General features: G+C 35.6%; 3 protein-coding genes across 5 annotated transcripts; all 3 read left to right on the top strand.

Annotated features, from left to right (window-relative positions):
* The first annotated feature begins 3,760 nt into the window (after positions 1–3,760).
* LOC132045068 (small ribosomal subunit protein uS5c) lies at positions 3,761–7,524 on the top strand. Its single transcript, XM_059435590.1, has 2 exons — positions 3,761–4,475; positions 7,085–7,524. Exons 1-2 carry the CDS (start codon positions 3,802–3,804, stop codon positions 7,332–7,334), a joined length of 924 nt encoding a protein of 307 aa, XP_059291573.1. The 5' UTR covers positions 3,761–3,801; the 3' UTR covers positions 7,335–7,524.
* On the top strand, positions 7,432–9,033 carry LOC132045078 (uncharacterized). Of its 3 annotated transcripts, none has more exons than XM_059435608.1 (2): positions 7,432–7,572; positions 8,632–9,033. In XM_059435608.1, exons 1-2 carry the CDS (start codon positions 7,524–7,526, stop codon positions 8,988–8,990), a joined length of 408 nt encoding a protein of 135 aa, XP_059291591.1. In that variant the 5' UTR covers positions 7,432–7,523; the 3' UTR covers positions 8,991–9,033. The 3 variants fall into 3 exon arrangements, with proteins under 3 accessions (XP_059291591.1, XP_059291583.1, XP_059291599.1); XM_059435600.1 differs by lacking the exon at positions 7,432–7,572 and adding an exon at positions 7,881–8,110 and having other exon boundaries at positions 8,613–9,033; XM_059435616.1 differs by lacking the exon at positions 7,432–7,572 and adding an exon at positions 7,957–8,110.
* A 2,185-nt stretch (positions 9,034–11,218) lies between these two features.
* LOC132047759 (late embryogenesis abundant protein At3g53040-like) lies at positions 11,219–15,241 on the top strand. The gene is made up of 4 exons (XM_059438757.1): positions 11,219–11,432; positions 12,214–12,825; positions 13,801–13,959; positions 14,654–15,241. Exons 1-4 carry the CDS (start codon positions 11,241–11,243, stop codon positions 15,239–15,241), a joined length of 1,551 nt encoding a protein of 516 aa, XP_059294740.1. The 5' UTR covers positions 11,219–11,240.
* The last annotated feature ends 3,049 nt before the right edge of the window (positions 15,242–18,290 follow it).

Here is an 18,290-nt window from a genome sequence, read left to right as displayed (position 1 = left end):
GAACTTCATTTTCACGAACCTTTGCCAGATAAGACATAGGTTCTATGTAACTTTGCCCGAATAGGCCTAGGTTCATAGAAACCTATGCCTTGCGAAATTATTATTATTTTCGACTTTGCTGGAGATCGAACTCATAATTTCTAGTGCGAAAAGGGTACTTTAGCTCACAAATTTTCATTAAATGAGAAGTAGGGGCAAAAATTAAAGACCAGCGAATTGAGGGGCAAAAATTAACTATATTTTTTGAATGGGCAATCTGTACGATTGCCCTTATTCGGGGTTGATCTTTAATTTTTGCCCCTCAAATTGTTGTCTTTAATTTTTACCCTTCGCCTAATACCCCGAGGTTTTGAGTTCAAACTCCGGCTCAGTCCCAAAAAACAAAAAATCACAAGACAGAGTTTCTTAGCAAAATTAGGCCTTAAGGCAGAGGTTTCGCGAAAGCCTTGCCTTGCGAAATTATTTTTTTTCTTTTTTGAGAAAACATCACTAATTGCCCCCAAAATACAAAATATTTACCCGCCCATGCCCCCTCCCAAACTATTCTTGCTTCTACCCCTACCGACTGAAAATATTTACTCGACATACCCCTCGGCCAAACCCCTTCCTCTCCTGATACCATCGCAGTATCATGGTATATTCCATCACAGTATATTTATATATCACAATGGTATCATGGAGGATTAAGAGAAGGATTTAATCCTCCATAATAACATCTCTGTATATTTATATACCATGATGGTACCATGGTCCTGAGGAGTGTCTCGTTGAAGGACTGAAGCAGTCCTTCATGATATCATTATGGTATATGTATATAAGATGATGGTATCATAGAGTTTTTTTTTTTTTTCAAAAAAAGTGTGTCATTTTTGATAAATGAACATAATCATTCATAATACCGTCTCGGTATATTTATATACCATGATGGTATCATGGAGGACTAAGAGAAGAATTAAGTGTCTTTCGTGATACCATCCCCATTCTATTTATATACCATGGTGGTATCTGGTGGACTAAGAGAAGGACATCATCTTACCATCTCGATATTTATATGCCATGTTAGTATCATAATCCAAGGGGCATCTCCTACAATTTTTTTTTTCTCTTTACTAAAAAATGAGGGTATGCGCAAGTAATTTTTTTTATTTGATAGGGCATCCGTGATCTTTCCCCCTTTTTTTTTTACTGAGCAGGAATTCGAACTCATAACCTTGAGGTATTTTCAGCCACTTATTTAAGCGGAGGACAAAAATTAAAGACCAGCAATTTGACAGACAAAAATTAAAGACCGGTGCGTTTGAAGGTCAATCCCCACATTTTTTTTTGGGGAAAAGGACATATATGGTCGTTCGGCCATAATTAATCCCATCCTCTAGCCCAATTTTTCCCAAACCCAAAATGTAGCAATTAAACAAATGCCATCCATTAGCCAAAACTTAAATAAGACAATTTTCAAATAAAAACTCAAAAATCAAAATGTTTGAGGCGATTTTTATATATAATATGTGTCATTTGTGTATAAAATATGTATCGACTTCTTGTACATAGCGTTCAATGTATAGAAACCGTATAAAATATGAATCACTAAGGTATGTAACATTTTTGTATATAATATGTATCATTTGTGTATATAATGTGTAACGGGTAAAGACAAGACTTTTAAACGCCCGTATAGAATAGAAAATTATATCATTTTTGTATATAATAAGTATTATTTTTGTATGAAAAGTGTATATATAATTCTGGCATATGTATATAAACTGTATCAGTCTTGTATAGAAACCGTATCATTGTGGTATATAATATGTATCACTATTGTATATGTTAAAAATAAATATCATATCATTATTGTATAATATGTGTATAATTAATGTATAATTTATGTATAATAAATGTATGATTAATTCCAGCATATGTATATAAACTATATAATTCTTGTATATAAAGTGTATATATAATTCCAACATATGTATATATCTTTGTAGATCGACCACTTTAGTGGCGACGAAAAGTCTTTTTTTATTTTTTATTTTTAAGCGCACAGCTAAGGCAATTCGCGAATTGCCTCTTCTTTTTTTTGAATGGGTGGTCTTTAAATTTTGCCCTCATATTTGCGGTCTTTAAATTTTGCCCTCATATTTGTGGTCTTTAAGTTTTTACCCTTAGCTTGGATACCCGAGGTTTTGGGTTCGAACCCCGCTCCCAAGCATAAAATAAAGAAATAATTTCGCAAGGCGGGGGTTTCGGAGGGAGTATCTGCCCCCTCGGCATAACTTCCTTAAGGAAAAACTAAAGTTATGCCCCCAGGGGGCATAACTTTTTCCTCAAGACATAATTTAGTTATGCCTTATGGAATGAAAAATTTTCCTTAAGGAACTATGCTTCCTGGGGCGGACTTTTAATTAATCATAACCATATGCCTTATATATCAAAGTGTGCCTTGAAAAGTTTTGAAAAAAAAAGTCTCAAGGCAAAGTCGTCCCCCTTGGATAACTTCCTTAAGGAAAAACTAAATTTATCTAAGATGATGGTATCATAAGTTTTCCTCAAGGCATAATTTCAGTTTTGCCTTCATAATACGCAAAATTTTTCCATGATGGAATTATGCCTTATGAGAAGGCGTACTTTTAATTAAGGTATAACCATGTTGTATCCTTAACTAAAAGTGTGCCTTGAAAAGTTTTTTTTTAAAAAAAAATGTCTCAGGCAAAAGTCATCTCGGGTATATTTTTTTTTACTTCACGAAAAACTAAAGTTATGCGGAGGGGGGCATAACTTTTATTTGAGCATAATTTAGTTTTTTTTTTTGCCTTATTGGGCAAAACTTTTTCCTTAAGGAATTATGCCTTATTTAGGGGCGACCGACTTTTAATTAAAGACCGGTGCGTTTGATAACCAAAAGTATGCCTTAACTAAAAGTGTGCCTCTGAAAAGTTAAAAAAAAAAAAAAAAAAAAAAAAAGTCTCAAGGCAAAGTCTCCATTAGCCAAAACTTATAACTTCCTTAAGAAAAACTAAAGTTATCAAAGGGGCATAACTTATATATAAGGCATAATTTAGTTTTTGCCTTCACAATGGCAAAATTTTAAATCCTAAGGTATGCATTATGGGGCAATATGTATCATTTTAATTAAGGCATAACCAAAAGTATCCTTAACTAAAAGAAAATGTGCCGTTGAATAAGTAAAAAAAAAAAAAAAAAAAATGTCTCAAGGCAAAGTCTTGTATAGAAACCGTATCTTTGGTTTTCCTAATATGTATCACTGATCAAAAATACACTATCCCCCATTATTGTATTGTGTAAATTATTTTTTTATTTTATAAATGTATGGGGTTCGAACCCAGCAACCTCGGTATAAACTAATAATTCTTGCAAAACTTAATAGAACACAAATATGAGGGGCAAAATTTAAAGACCACCCCAAAAGAAGGCGGTGCAAAAAAGCTTTTTTTTTTTTTTTTTTTTTTAAGAACAGGCCAAAACGCATTATTTTGGGCCGACCGCTCATTTTTTGGCATTAATTTGGGCTGACCGGACACCTAGTAGAATTAAGCCCAAATAGTGATTAAATGTGGGATTAGTTTGGGCAGTGGACATACGGTGTCCTTTTCCTTTTTTTTTTTTTTTTCGATCGAATGCCTTACAAGTTTACATTCATGACATGAGGCCCAAAATAAGGCCCATAGCGTTAGTGAGCTAATCGTATCTCAACTCGGCCCATCTTCCTTGTTTATCCAAAGGATAAGATCACACTCTACAGCTTCTTCCCCGTCAATTGGCCATTGATTAAACACAACAACAATGGCAGCTTCTTCTCTCTCCACCTTCTCTTCCCTTTCTCTACGCAACAACCCATCATCTCGTTTTTCTACCTTTCAGTCCCAACAACCCAACCACACATTCTTCATCCCAAAACCAACCCACCCACCATTTTATCTCCTCTTAAACCCAACAACAAAACTCAACCCCGTCAATGCCACACCAGCAGAAACCACTTTCTTTGACAACACTGACCCTGAAGAAATCTCCACTTATGACCCACCAGAACGCCCTGATGACTTTCTTGAACCACCATCTTTCGATGATGGTCCAATGGAGTCTGAAGAAGATATTGCTAAAGCTTATGAAGAGCTATATGGGGCAGCTTATAGTGGAGAGACTTTTCTTGGTAATGACATATATGCAATGGATTCTAAAGTGAAAAAGACTACTGCTTTTGGGAAAACAAAGAAGGAGAAGTCTAAAGATGGGTTTGATGAGAGAGTTGTGCAAGTTAGGAGAGTTACTAAGGTTGTTAAAGGTGGAAAGCAATTGCATTTTAGAGCTGTTGTTGTTGTGGGTGACAAGAAAGGGAATGTTGGTGTTGGAGTTGGTAAAGCTAAAGAGGTTATTGCTGCTGTGCAAAAGTCTGCTGTTAATGCTAGGAGGAATCTTATTACTGTGCCTATGACTAAGTACTTGACTTTCCCCCACAGGTAAAATGGTAAATTGTGTGGTTTTCTAACTTCTTATGTGCTTTAACTTGTTTGAGTTTTGACATAAATGTTAGGATTTTTGTATAGTTATAAGCTAGTTTGGAGGCTTGAAAGTCCATTCCTAAATTGAGCTAGATGTTGCATTTGGTAGGCATATTTGCTGGAACTTGGATTGTAGCAGGTGCCAATGAATTAGTTGAGGTATAGGAATTGTAGACCTATATCACTGTCATTAAAAATTTTGAGATTTGAGGCCCAATTTATGCATTTGAAGCAATTCAGCAAGGGCAGTGAGAGCTACTGAAGTTACACTCCTGTCCGGTTGAGGAGGGCAGTGAGAGCTACTGAAGTTACACTCCTGTACGGTTGAGGATGTGGCTGATAAGTTTCTTTTCTGCTTCCTTTGCCATTTGAGTTGCTTCTTAGGGTCAAATTGTTGCTAGAATAGGTCTACTTCCAGCTCCATAGCTTTGCTTAAATGGAAAAGGTAGTATATTGCGGGATGAGATAGAATCCTGTGTGGAAAAGGATAGAGGCGTAGGGGGAGGAAACATTATCTGTTGAGTTCGAAGATGCAAAACGACGGATTTTTCAGTTAAAAAAATAGAGTAACTCTGCTTCCATATATTGATGATGCTGGACATTTTTTTTTTCTTTTTTTTTCTTTCTAATTTTCTGAAGTAATTTTTGCATAGATTTTTCATTTTGCCATAATTTTCTTGTGTAACCAAAAGTTGGCATGATCGCAGATTTTCACTCAGACAAAGTCACCAATTTTAGTTGTACCTCTTGACCTTAAATATAACCAATAAATTTAATTATAAAGGATTTTCTGGATTAGTAGTATATGGTTGTTGTCATGGATATAATCATGGATATACTTGATTGATGTTTCCTCTATGCAAAGGCTTTAATACAAAGCGAAGTTTATGTGGTTCAACCTTTGTGGACCGAGCCAATGACAACCAATATAAAATTTTCGTTTACCTGTGATCACCTGTGGAATTTCACTTTCTCTACTCCTATGTATTGGGCCAATTCGTGCACACCTCAGCCATTGGTAGGATATGACCCCGGTCTCCCACGATTTTCACCCACTTCACTACCGCTAGAAAACACCCCTGGGGTGTAGACTGGGATGCTTAATAAGCTCTATTTTAAGCATCTTAACTTAATCTAACGTAATTGTATTATGACGAACCTCTCATATTGTTGATTGTATGTCAAATGAGATGTGCAGAAGTGTGTGTTATTGTGTTCATGTGTTTGTTTTCATTGATTTAATAGGTAAGAAAAGATGTAGAGTAGATGTAACCCACTATTTCATCTGTCTGAAGTATTTGTCACAAATGATTGCGTCTCCTCTTCAACTTTAAGAAAGGATATTCAATGAAAAAGTTTTAAAGTAGTAACTTTTCCCTTACACGAATTTTCTCTCTTTACACGTTTCTGTACTTTCTTACGAGGGGTCAAAACTGTGAATTCTTAAAAAAAGATTTTGGTGCATATGTGCGAGTATTTAGACGGATATGTTAGCAGCTATGTTGCTCGGACTTTCCACAAGATGTTGTTGCACCCGTGTCGGATCTTTGAAAAATGCACTACTTTGGAGGATAGGACATGCACCCCACAACATTTTTGAAGAGTCCGAGCAACATAGGTTAGCATGGAAAACTAATAAGTTTTGTAAGTTGAAGGAAATTCTATAGATTTTTTGCTAGCTTCATTCTGATAAATGAATAAGTTGGTCAGTCCTATGCATCTGAAAAAGACTAACTTGATCTATCCTCACTTTTATTCCCTGGTTGTGCACCATTAGCTGTCAGTGTCCTTTTTTGAGTTTCTTTTGTTCGAGGGGAGGATGATGGGGAGTTACTTTCTTTTCAAGTCCTTTTCCTTTTGTTTGGGTGGTGTTTGTTTCTGGAAATTCTGTTCGCGAGGAATTGAGAAACATGTTAATTAAAGTTATGTCTTAGCATGAAGACGGGCTATATATGTTAGGATGTGTATTAACTATAGAGCTGAAGTTGGTTTCTTGTCGTGATTATCCCAGCACATCTGTTGCTAAATCTGGAGGAATGAAATGAGACGCCTGGAGGGGATGGAATACATTATATAAGAAGTCAGTCTTTTAGTTTCCGTTCCTCTTTAATTGATTGACAATTGTCATCCTGGATGAGGGCACATATTTGCTGCCTTTTATGAGAAAAAAACTGACTTGTCTAAAAATTCCGCGACATCTTGCCTTGAGGAAGGTTTCTGGTATATTTTCACTTACATGTATGTAGTTCCGAAAAAAATTAATTGCATTATGCAACGCATTGTGAAAGAATTATCTCGCTATTGGCACCGGGTGTGGTCTGGCAATCAATGTAATGAGTGAAAACCATGGGATGCTAGAGTTCAAATGGACAAAAATGCTAGGTGAATTTGTTCCATCAGTTTATAAGCCTTGCTGGTTAGAATTATCTAATATTTGTACCGGTGGGAGGCAGCAATAGCTAGTGAAATAGATGAGGTGCACGCAAGTTGGCATGTTATCAGAGAAAAATAATCTTGTCAATTGCTTATAACTTGGGGATCTAAACTGCTGAACAACTAAATTGCAGAGCTGATGGAGACTTTGGAGCAGCAAGGGTGATGCTTAGACCTGCAGCTCCTGGTACTGGAGTGATTGCTGGTGGTGCTGTCCGGATCGTTCTTGAAATGGCTGGTGTTGAGAATGCCTTGGGGAAGCAGCTTGGAAGTAACAATGCCCTCAATAATGCAAGAGCCACTGTTGTTGCTGTTCAGAAAATGAGGCAGTTCAGTGAAGTTGCTCAAGAACGTGGCATTCCCATGGAAGAACTCTGGAAATGAAGACTTTCTGTTGCTTTGATTGTTGTAGAAAAAAAAATGTTTCGACTGGGATAGCTGCAGATGCACCATTTAATTTTTGTCTGCAAGTGATTATTTGTTAATTTTGTGTAAATTTCAAAATGCAGCCTTCTCAAACAGGATGTTTCTATAATTTCATTTCGGCCTACCACCTAAATCTCTCCTGGATCAATGTCATTGGTAGCGGGCGTAAATATGGTGGTGAATAGTTACTACTCAGGTACTTTCAGCACTTACATTCCGTTTCACGCCAAAATTATGGTGCAAAATTAACATTGCGTCATCATATGTTAGTTTGATTTTTTAAAGTTACCGTAAGCATTTTAATATTGAGAGATTAATTTTATCGAATAGACTAAAAATAGTTGATCTAACGAAATGGGATGATGAAAAAGCAGTAAGTGTAATCCTGCAAAATGGTGTCAATTTGCCCAAAATAAACATGCAACTGTACACGTGTCTAATCTAGCAACTTCGTGGCACATAGACCTCTAAACGTGGCACTTTGAAGAGACCCCAACCTCTCGCTTTATGCAGCAACTCTCGAGAGTACTGTGACGAAATTAAGGAGCTGATGCCTCAGAATCATTTTCGCTATTACACAACAAAAAAAGGGAAAAAAAGAAGTGTCCAAGAAATAGTAGCAAAGTAAAGAAGCATCAATAATGGCGTCCTTAAGCAAAAAATCCATGTTTAACCTCTCTAAAGCCTTCCCACATCGAGCCTCCTCTGTCTTCATCGGTCGTCAAATATGGAAAGTAAGTCTTCCTACATATACTGGCTTGATGTAGCACAAAGTACTGAACCATGGTGCCTCGTGGATATTTAGAGGCGAATCTAGCATATACTAAACAATTTGTACACATCCATCCACTGTTGTAACATTTTTAAACACATTCAAGTATAATGTTTAGCGTGTTCATCAGTTGTTTATTAAATTCTGAATCCATTTATGCCGAAACATGAAAAAGTGGATTACCGTATCTATTTACAAGCCTACCAAGGTTCGAAAGATGTTTTGTAGGATTGATTTCACGTATGGTCGTACAACTTCTGGTTAGTTGCAGCACCCTAGTCATAAAACTAATTATTGTAACAGAAAATAACTCAAATTACCCTTCTGTATAACATGATATAGAAAGGAAAAAAAGAAGTTGCCTGGAAATATAAGGTTGAATGATCATCTATGAAATTACCCTATTTTTTGAGCTACATCATTACTTGCTTATATATCTTGTGATGTATGAATATATATTAAAGGGAGGATATGTTGGAACAGAGGAGTCGTCGGAACAACAGAGCAGGTACGACGACAAGAAGTTCTACGGGACCAGCAATACTGATCAAACGGGCAGTAAAGTATCTGAAATGGCTGATAAGGCGAAAGAAGTGAAGGATAAAGCCACAGAGACAACTCAAGATGCTTGGAAAGCTATTGAGGATACTGCTGAAAAGTTGAAAGAAAAGGTGGTGGGAGATGTAGATCCAGAGAATGTTCAAGACGAAATTGTGGTGGAGAATGAGGAAGAACTTAAGAAGAAGTTGGCTAAAGAACCAGGAGGGAAGCCTCTGGATGAAGATAAAGGTTTGGATGTTAATTGGAGACCCATTGTTGAGAAGAAGCCACAACCCTCTTGAAACCATTTTCTTTCCAGTTCTTAGGCCTTTTTATTAGTATTATTTTTTGTCTGAGAATAATAAAGCACAATGGACTTGTTAATTAGTAGTGGCAGCTTAGCTTGAAGTTTGCGATCCACTAGCATAGATTGAATAATGAGAGACGACAGTGCATTCCAACTTGCAAAAAAGGTGTAAATTTGCAAAATTTATCTTTTTTTTTTTTTTCCTCTGTATTGTCGACCGCAAGTTTGGATCGTATCAAGTAATAAAAAAGTAATGTAAATGAAGAAAATTTCACTATGTTGGTGGATTAAATTTAGCCACCGATAAATTACTGTGTTTTATCGACCATACGATGATAAATTACTGTCATGGATACAAGGGGAAAGCAAATTCAACAGGATTTCGTATATGAATGTAAGCCAGCATGCTATGATAAATGTTGAACCGTTCAACACACGTGTTGCTCAAGGATAACCTAGAGTACAGCGGGCTAATCAAAACCGAGAAGAAGAAAGGAAGTCATAAAGGTTACACAGGAATGAAGATACAATGTGCCAGCACCTACTACATACCAACATTATCAGACTACATTTCGAGGTATCTTAGGGAAATGGACAAGTACAGGACAGAATGCTATTCCCAGGTTAAGCTAATAAAGAGAGAGAAACAGCTAATCCAATAACATAGAGCCTGCTAAAAAGAGATAAAGTTCGAAAATAACTTATAATAACTTATAGTAGCCTAACTTATTTTTTTTATTTATGTTCGTTTTCAACTTATATCGCTTGCAAACCAAGAATTATTTTTTTTGGCTTTATTTTAAGACAAAATGACTTTAAGTTTGCGAAAAACAATTTATAAGCAACTTATAAAATCCAAACGATATAGTTAACTTTCCTATGTTATCGACTTATCGCTTGCACCAAGATATGTGACGTTGCAATTAGTGGTTTTTTTCGCCGAGGGATTTAAAATATAAAAAGTAAACATACGAAGAAGTCTAAAGAGGTTTAACATCTATTATATATACATAAAAAATAATTTTAATTTTATAAAAATAGTGTTTTTTCCGCCGAGGGGATTCGGATGAACACCCGCTCTATGTGGCTCCGCCAATGCTTGCAATTGAGGAATAATGTTAATCCTCCTCTGCCTCATGACAAAGGAGGGGGTACTAGCAATAATTAGTGATATTATTATTTTGGAGTGCAAAGGTGTGAATAAGTGGTACAAACAGCAGGAGCTAAGGAATTAACTTGAGAACCATGATGAGGAATTATTGAAACTAGAGTTGAGGAGCATAATGTGAGAAAAATTAGCAACAATATTGATCTTGGTTGAGGGATCCTAAATAATTATAACTGTGCAATTAATGAAAGAATATGATTGATATGAAATACTAATCACTATGCAGTTAATCTTACATAGGCAGAGGCTCAGCTTATTCACTGCACAATTAGAGGTAACTAGGGTAGTTAATTAGACTTGCTTCTTATCAGTGGTCTATGGCTACAATACTGTGGAGCAAACACAAAGTTTATGGCAAAATTTGTCCTGAGTTTGCGCAAGGGATCACTAGACCTTGACTAATTGGTGGTGACTTCAACTCTGTTCTACGTCCACAAGACAGACTATGTGGGAGCCCAATCAATCTAGCTGAAGTCAAGGATTATGCAGAATGTATCCAAGGTCCAGTATTTTAATCTATTCTAAAAAATATACAATTTTTTTTTATAGGATCCTTTCTCCTATTAAAATTATATAGAATTATGTTTATCAATTTCTTGATACAATTGATAGGTAAACAATTCTTTATTTTTCTTTTTAATCTATTGTAACATATCATATGTTTTCTATCATAAATTATTAATTTCACTTTTAAATAAATTACTATATCTAAGTGACTAAAAGTGTGAAAATGAGAAAAGGAAAAAAGAAAAACGAGGGTCACATGTACCTCTCTGTAACACCAATCACAACTTCTTCTACACTTCTAAGTCGTGTAACAATTTTGAATCTTTTCATAATACGTGTTGATTTAAAACTTACGAGACGCACTGAACGAAGCATTTTATACGTGGCGTTTACACCCAAACGTGTCATACTCCCACGAAGACACCAATTCTTCATCTCTTGCAACTTTGCCACTATAACATCTAATCTATTGCCAAATCAAAATAGTAACTCTACAACCTTCTGCAAACTGTAACACAGAAACTGCAAGAAATCAAACAAAAGTGCTCATCAATTGTTTTTTCAACAACAATGGCAGCCATGTCAATCAGTAAAAACGCCATTTTCAACCTCTCAAAAGTTCTTCCTCGAAACTCTTCTCTTTTGCTTCGCCGCAATGTCTCCTTCTTCAACGCCTCGAAGACTATTCCTCAAACACCATCTCTTGTTATTCGTCACAAAATCTCCCGTGTCTGCTTCTCCTCTTCCCCTAATCACTCGGAGGTACTACTATTATTTGTTTCGTTTATTTCTTGTTGGATTTAAGTTTCATCCCGTTGACCGTTTAAAGGAGGAAATTAAAAAAAAATGCACATGTTCAAGTTAATTTAAAATATAAAATAAAACTAAATTATATTTGTTCGTATCATTAATTTATTGTAATAGCTTATTGTAGCAGGTTGCTTTTTAGATTTTTCAACTTGGATTTAAGTTACATACCCTCCATCGATATAATTTAACAATAGCATATTACTACTATTTGTTTGAAGGTTAACAGTTTGGGGAGTCAAATAGTATTTTTTTAATTTAATTTTAAACATAGATTCTTTCATTATTTTAGAATAAAATTTACGTATTTGAAAACTAAAGTACTATAAGCTTGCACAATTACTGATTTATATATATACTAAAAGAATTGGAGAAAATTATAGTGAAAGAAAGAGTTATTTGACTCCCCGTACTGGTCAACCTTCAAACAAATTGTGACGGAGGGAGTAACATTTATTCTTTGTTAAAAATTAATTCTATAAAATAGATCTAGTTACCTGCAACTACTTTAAATCAGGTCTTGTAACATGTAACTCCTTTTAACTTGCTTCAGTAGTAGAATTGTAGTTAACTCAAGGGCTCTAATAGTGTAAAGGAAAAAATTACAATGCCAGGAGGTTGGATGTTCTTTTTGTTGTATGTTTTGCTAACTTGTTATAAAGTTAAAGGCTTTAGATTATGTTAGAACTCAATGTTTTTTGAATAAAATAACGTTGAAGGGCTTCATGTATGACAGGACTTCAAAAGAAGACACGAAGAGAGATCTCCTATGAGGGAGATGGCTGATAAAACGAAGGATGATGTGAAAGAGTCCATGGACGAAACTAAGCGTTCAGCCAAAGACATGAAAGAGAAAACAAAGCAAAGTGCAGAGAGCATGAAGGACAAGACAAGTGACATGGCCGGAAAGGCAGCAGATAAGGCAAAAGAAGGGAAAGACAAAGCAGCTGAAATGGCACACGACACTAAAGAGAGAGCAAAAGAGAGCGCACATGACATGAAGGAAAAGACTAAGGACACCGCAGGGTCCATGGCTGACAAGACGAAAGAATACACGCACGATACGAAAGAGGCCACGAAGGAAGGGTCGAGCAAAGTTGCGGAGACAGCACAGGCAATAGCTGATAAAGCTAAGCAGGCAATGCAGGATGCTGTGGGAGCGGCTAAGGAGACGACACAGAAGATTAAAGAAACTGTTGTTGGTTCGGCGGATGATGATAAGAAGTCTGTTGATGATTACATTGAAGATCATACAGGTAAGAGTAGGGAAGATACGAGAGAGAAAACCATGGATGAAGATGTGGTGGAGCAGAGAAGGCGTGCAGGGGGGTCTGGTGATCACAAGAAACATTAGGAAGAGAAGTGGAAGTCTAATTTGGAATAATTTAGTGAAGGCTTTTTGCTAATATGTTTGATCTTATTACCTTATATGCTGTTATGCATATTGTATACACGGTCATTTTCTAATGTTTGTTTTTGAATTCCACTTGGTGGATGTAGTCGCGTTAACCCCTTTTCCAATCAATTTGATGGAATTTGAAGTAATTTCGGATTTTGAAACGTTTAGGCCGTGGTAGGCTTCCGACTTGATTTTAACTACTACACTAACATTTCTAGTGGATAATTGGTTTCCTTTCATCCTCAACGGGAGGTTGGATCATCAATTTCTCAATTTCTGTCAAGAGAATGTACGGCCGTCACCACGCTTGTTCGGCAAATCAGATTTGTTGGATAAGGCTATACCAACAAAGAGACTCAACATCTAATGAGTATATGAGGAGTATACCAATAAAAGGATTTCCTATAAATGGTTAAAATACACTGATTGTAAAATTACACAATACTATATCAGAACATATAAATTTGTCAGTAAAATTGTCTATAATATTAATACATAAACCAGTCTTTCATGATATGTTGCATTCTTACACAAACACAAGTAAATTAGGCAAGGGAGCCATCCTGCCCTTGGCCTGTCTTTTCAATTAATGTTGTTGGACAAAATTCGTTAGGAGAAAGTACAGTCGTGAAAATTTCAAAAAAAAAAAAAAAAGTAAAAAACAGAGGGTCAATTGTACCCCTCTGAAACACCAATAACCTTGTTCTAAACTTGTACGTTGTGTAACAATGTTCAATCTTGTAACAATACCGCGTTGGTTTACAACTTACGAGAAGCACTGACCAAAGCGTTCTATACGTGGCATTTAAAACCAAACGTGTCTTACTCCCACGACGACACCAATTCCTCATCTCTTGCAGTTTTTTCACTATAACATCAAAGCCCATTGCCAAATGAAAGCAGTAACTCTCTCCAACTTCAAATTGTAACACAGGAGCTACAAGAGATGCTCATCAATTGTTTACAACAATTGCAGCCATGTCAATCACCAAAAATGCCATTTTAAACCTCTCAAAAACTCTTCCTCAATTCCCTTCTCTTTTCATTCGCAACAAAGTCTCTCGTGTCTGCTTTTCCTCCGAGGTACTATATTTGTTTCTATGCTTCTTTTTTCTTGGATATTATTTATATACGCTGGACTCCAGCGGCTGGAGAGTGTTAAGGAAATTGAAATAATTAAATGCACATGTTTCTAATTGATTTAAAACATAAACAAAGCATAGATGAATTCACTTCACTTATCTCAATGAATTATAGTTGTTACTCCATCCATTTCAATTTACGTTTGATTGGGCAGGGAGTTTAAATAGAAAATTATTGATATGTTTATGGCATTGAAATCCATCAATAGTGTAATTCAACATTACACCCTTTTTTTCTTATGAGACTCTGGGAATTCCTTCAACCATAAAGTATGTAGATTTTCAAGAAGAGTATAAAAAAGAAGAAAAAAAGATTTATGAAATTTGAGGTTTAAGACAAGTCATATACGTTTCTGTAGCTAGCTATCAACCATCGTGCAATGGGAAGTTTAAATCAAATTCTTTGTAAACAGGGGAATATAATTAAAAAAAAAAATTGGGATTAGATTAAAAAAAGGAATAAAGAGAGTACATTAACTTATTTTAGCATGTTCGCAGCAGGCTGTCTCTCTTTTTTAAGGGACTACTGATTTTGCTTATTAGTGTCTTTGCTGACTGCCGACTTGTTACAAAGTTAGTTAACAGCTCTAGATTATGTAATTACTAATTAGAACTCAATGCTTTTCATGTTGAAGGGATTCCATGCATCAGAGGATTTCAAAAGGAGACAAGACTTTGACAGAGGTGTTAAAGACGAGAAAACGCCAGAGATGGAGATGGCTGGAAAAATGGAGGAGAATATGAGGGATGGGATGGACAAAACTAAACAGGCAGCCAAAGACATGAAGGATAAAGCAAAGGAAAGCGCAGAGAGCATGAAGGAAAAGACAAGTGACATGGCCGGAAAGGCAGCAGATAAGGCAAAAGAAGGGAAAGACAAGGCAACCGATGTGGCACACGACATGAAGGAAAAGACTAAAGACACTGCAGAGTCCATGGCTGACAAGACTAAAGAAAACATGCACGATACGAAAGAAGGGGTAAGCAAAGTCGCGGACACAGCACAGGCAATGGCTGATAAAGCTAAGCACGCAATGCAAAATGCTATGGGAGCGGCAAAGGAGACGACTCAGAAGATTAAAGAAACCGTTGTTACTTCAGTGGATGATGATAAGAAGTCCGTTGATTACATTGAAGATCATACGGGTAAGCAGAAGGAAGATACGAGGGAGAAAACCTTGGATGAAGATGTGGCGAGTTCTGGTGATCACAAGAAACATTAATGAGACGGGTAGTGGAAATTTTATTTGAATGATTTAGTGAAGGTCTTTTGCTAATATGTTTGAACTTAATTCCTTTGTATACACGGACACAATCTCTTCTAGTGTCTTAATGTCTGTTTTTGGGTTTGCTTCTCTCCGAAAAAGGCAGTTGATGAATCCCAAACCCCAGTGGCAATTTGATGGAATTTGAAGTCCTTTTCACTCCTTTTGGAACGTTAATTAGGCCGTGGTAAGCGTTCGACTTATTTAACCTCAAGTACCACACCACAGTTGAATCAATTTTATTACCATACTACTAAGTGTGTAGTATATACTTTGATTCCTTACACCATTAACTGGGAGTTTGTCGTCAGACAGAATTTTTACTCATTACCAGGCTTGTTCATTCGGCAAGTCAGATTAATTCGTTGGGAGAGACTCAATATCTAATGACGTATAAGTTTTTATACACTAACGTTGTGAATTTTTTTTATCTCTAAGCAGGTAATTCTACATACGAACCTTGATCCTTAATTGCAAATCTTGAAATGACCTCCTAATAAAAGGTAAAATTTCTAATAAGGGGTGAAATTTGGCGGAGAAATGATTTTTTGGTCCTTTATCATTTTTTTTTTTAGTTTTATGATTCTTTTACAAGATCTTTATTTTTTACACATAAGATAATTACTTCTATTTAAATTATAAAGGGCAAGAGATGTCATTTCATTGAAATTTGGGGAGAAATAATTTTCTTAGCCCTTTACCAACTTTTTGTAGTTTTATGACCTCTTTACAAGAGCTCTTCATTTTTTACAAGAGATCTGAAAAAATCAGAAATTTAAAAAGGTTATTTTCTTCAATTCAAATTATAAAAGGATAATAGATCTCATTTCCTCGTGAAATTTGTATACAATGAGCTGTCCATGGATGGGCTTATGCCTATTTAGATCTACCCCCAGTTGGAAAAAAATAAGTTGAGTCTAAATTTTTTTTGGCTTATAAAGGCTGTTTTACATTTATTCGCTTTTAGATAATTCAAATGGGCCTTATTTTTTGAGCTTATTTTAAGCACAAAATGACTTTAAATTTTTTTAAACAAAAAAAAAAATAGCTTATAAGTCAACTTATAAGCCAATCCAAACGGGCTCAATGTCTGTCCATTTAATTTAGATCTACCCCCCATTGGAATAGTGCAGTCTTGCACAAACACGAGTAAATTAGGTTGGGCAATTTGCAAGATTAACCTTCGCTGGGGGTGATCTTTAATTTTTGTCCCTCAAAATGGTGGTCTTTAGCTTTTTTCCTTCAGGCAGAATTTATACATGGGTAGAATTTGCAACTTTCTCAATTTTTTTTTATGCAAATTGCCGTTTGCAAATTCTTGGAATTTTTTTTTTCTCTAAGTTGGGGTTCGAACCCACAGCCTCAGAATATTAGGCGAAGGAAAAAACTTAAAGACCACCAATTTGAAGGCCAAAAATTAAAGACCACCCCAAATGAAGGCCAATCCGCGCAAAAAAAAAAAAAAAAAAAAAAAAAAAGAATTAGGTTAGGTAGGTAGCAGCACCTGGGCCTGCCATATTAATAAGACGTTGTTGGGCAAAATTCGGTAGGATAAACTGGCAGGGCCTACTTTGTAGCTTTCGTGATTCTTTCTGGGCTTGGGCTAGCAAGGTTGCGATAACAAATTGGTGGCTCGGTCCATGATTTTTTCTTGTATAATCATTTGCAGCCTGATGCACAAATTTTCTTAAATTAAACTTTAGCAAGATTTTTTTTAAAATTAAAATTTAGTAAGAGATTGCAATGAAGACGTCAGCAGAAAAGGGGTGTAGAGCAGTAGAGTGGACTAGGAATGGCAATAACGTTATTAAAATGAAGGTGAAATAGGAAAGGGAAGATCATATAAGAGGACAATGGACATTAAGATTAGAAACAAGAAAGGAAAGATTACGGAAGAGGAAATAAACATCAAGATTATTTCCTAAAGGTGAAATAGGAGAGGAAAGATTATGGAAGAGGAAAATCGACATTAAGATTGTTTTCTTAAGGAGTGGTTCGTTGGAATAATTTTTATTGGTTTAAGATTGTTTTCTTAAGGAGTGGTTCGTTGGAATAATTTTTATTGGTTTAATCACCTTCTCTCCAAGTAAAATTCAGACGAATTTGTAGCTTTTAGGCTATTAACGCCAGGTCGATGTATTGGTAAGAACTAGCATCTTTCAAAAGAATGAAAATAGGCCCAACAGTACTGTTGGGCCTTAACTCGTGCCACAATAAATGTTGAGGTAACATCATCTGTGTGTGGTAATTTTCTAAAAATATAAATTGAATTGTCTAATAAAATGTTTTAAGTCAATACACTTTTCACAGATGGCATCTTTCCAGCAAAATATTTACCACTATGTGGTTGGTGAATAGAATTATTTTATGGAAGAACGGAGCAACAATAAGGCGAAAGATTGAAGATATTCTAATGAAAACTTTTGAGCATGTAATCTTGATATTAAAGTTGAGTGTTGGTGAAGCAAGGGCTAAGATATAGGGGTTTTAACGCGTTTGGCTGCTCGACCAGAATAATTGCAAATGGCTAGCTGAAAATACAAAAAAAATTACTAATTATGTGTGTGTGTAGAGGTAACATAGGAAGTTTATTTTTGCTGGCTATTATTTTGGCTGGAATAGTGTAAAATTTTCAAAAGAAAATAGTAGTAAGGAAATTCGTTTTTTATTTCCGAAGTTGGAGAAATTATTTCTTTATTTTTGATCTGGTAGCCAAACTCGTTTAAATGAAAATTAATTTTTGTCACACCAAAACAAATTAGACTTCAAATTTAACCCCCCGGCACCATCCAAGCAGAAGTTTATTATATATTCAATTAGCAACCTCTAGAAATAGCCCCGTATATCCACATGTAGGAATAGTATAGCAACTATAATTAGCAATGACTAAATGAAACTATGGCTACTCTGAGCCTGTATATATGATTCATTGAAGATACGCGGTAGGTATTAAGCAGAAACAGTAGGTTTATCTCAATATTTTGGAGTCATAGTCTCAACATATAGG

Source organism: Lycium ferocissimum, chromosome 2 (genome assembly GCF_029784015.1).
Source record: "Lycium ferocissimum isolate CSIRO_LF1 chromosome 2, AGI_CSIRO_Lferr_CH_V1, whole genome shotgun sequence".
Classification (NCBI taxonomy): domain Eukaryota; kingdom Viridiplantae; phylum Streptophyta; class Magnoliopsida; order Solanales; family Solanaceae; genus Lycium; species Lycium ferocissimum.
Note: the sequence above shows the minus strand (reverse complement) of the source record. Positions and strands in the feature narration are given on the sequence as shown.

Bases quoted from the DNA above. Each gene is read 5' to 3' on its own strand.
- LOC132045068 (XM_059435590.1), top strand. From the start codon at position 3,802: ATGGCAGCTTCTTCTCTCTCCACCTTCTCTTCCCTTTCTCTACGCAAC. The intron at 4,476-7,084 runs GTAAAATGGTAA...ACTAAATTGCAG, and splicing joins TACTTGACTTTCCCCCACAG to AGCTGATGGAGACTTTGGAG.
- LOC132047759 (XM_059438757.1), top strand. From the start codon at position 11,241: ATGGCAGCCATGTCAATCAGTAAAAACGCCATTTTCAACCTCTCAAAA. The intron at 12,826-13,800 runs CATTAGGAAGAG...CCAACTTCAAAT, and splicing joins GGTCTGGTGATCACAAGAAA to TGTAACACAGGAGCTACAAG. The intron at 13,960-14,653 runs GTACTATATTTG...TTCATGTTGAAG, and splicing joins GTGTCTGCTTTTCCTCCGAG to GGATTCCATGCATCAGAGGA.
- LOC132045078 (XM_059435600.1), top strand. From the start codon at position 8,018: ATGGCGTCCTTAAGCAAAAAATCCATGTTTAACCTCTCTAAAGCCTTC. The intron at 8,111-8,612 runs GTAAGTCTTCCT...TATATATTAAAG, and splicing joins TCGGTCGTCAAATATGGAAA to GGAGGATATGTTGGAACAGA.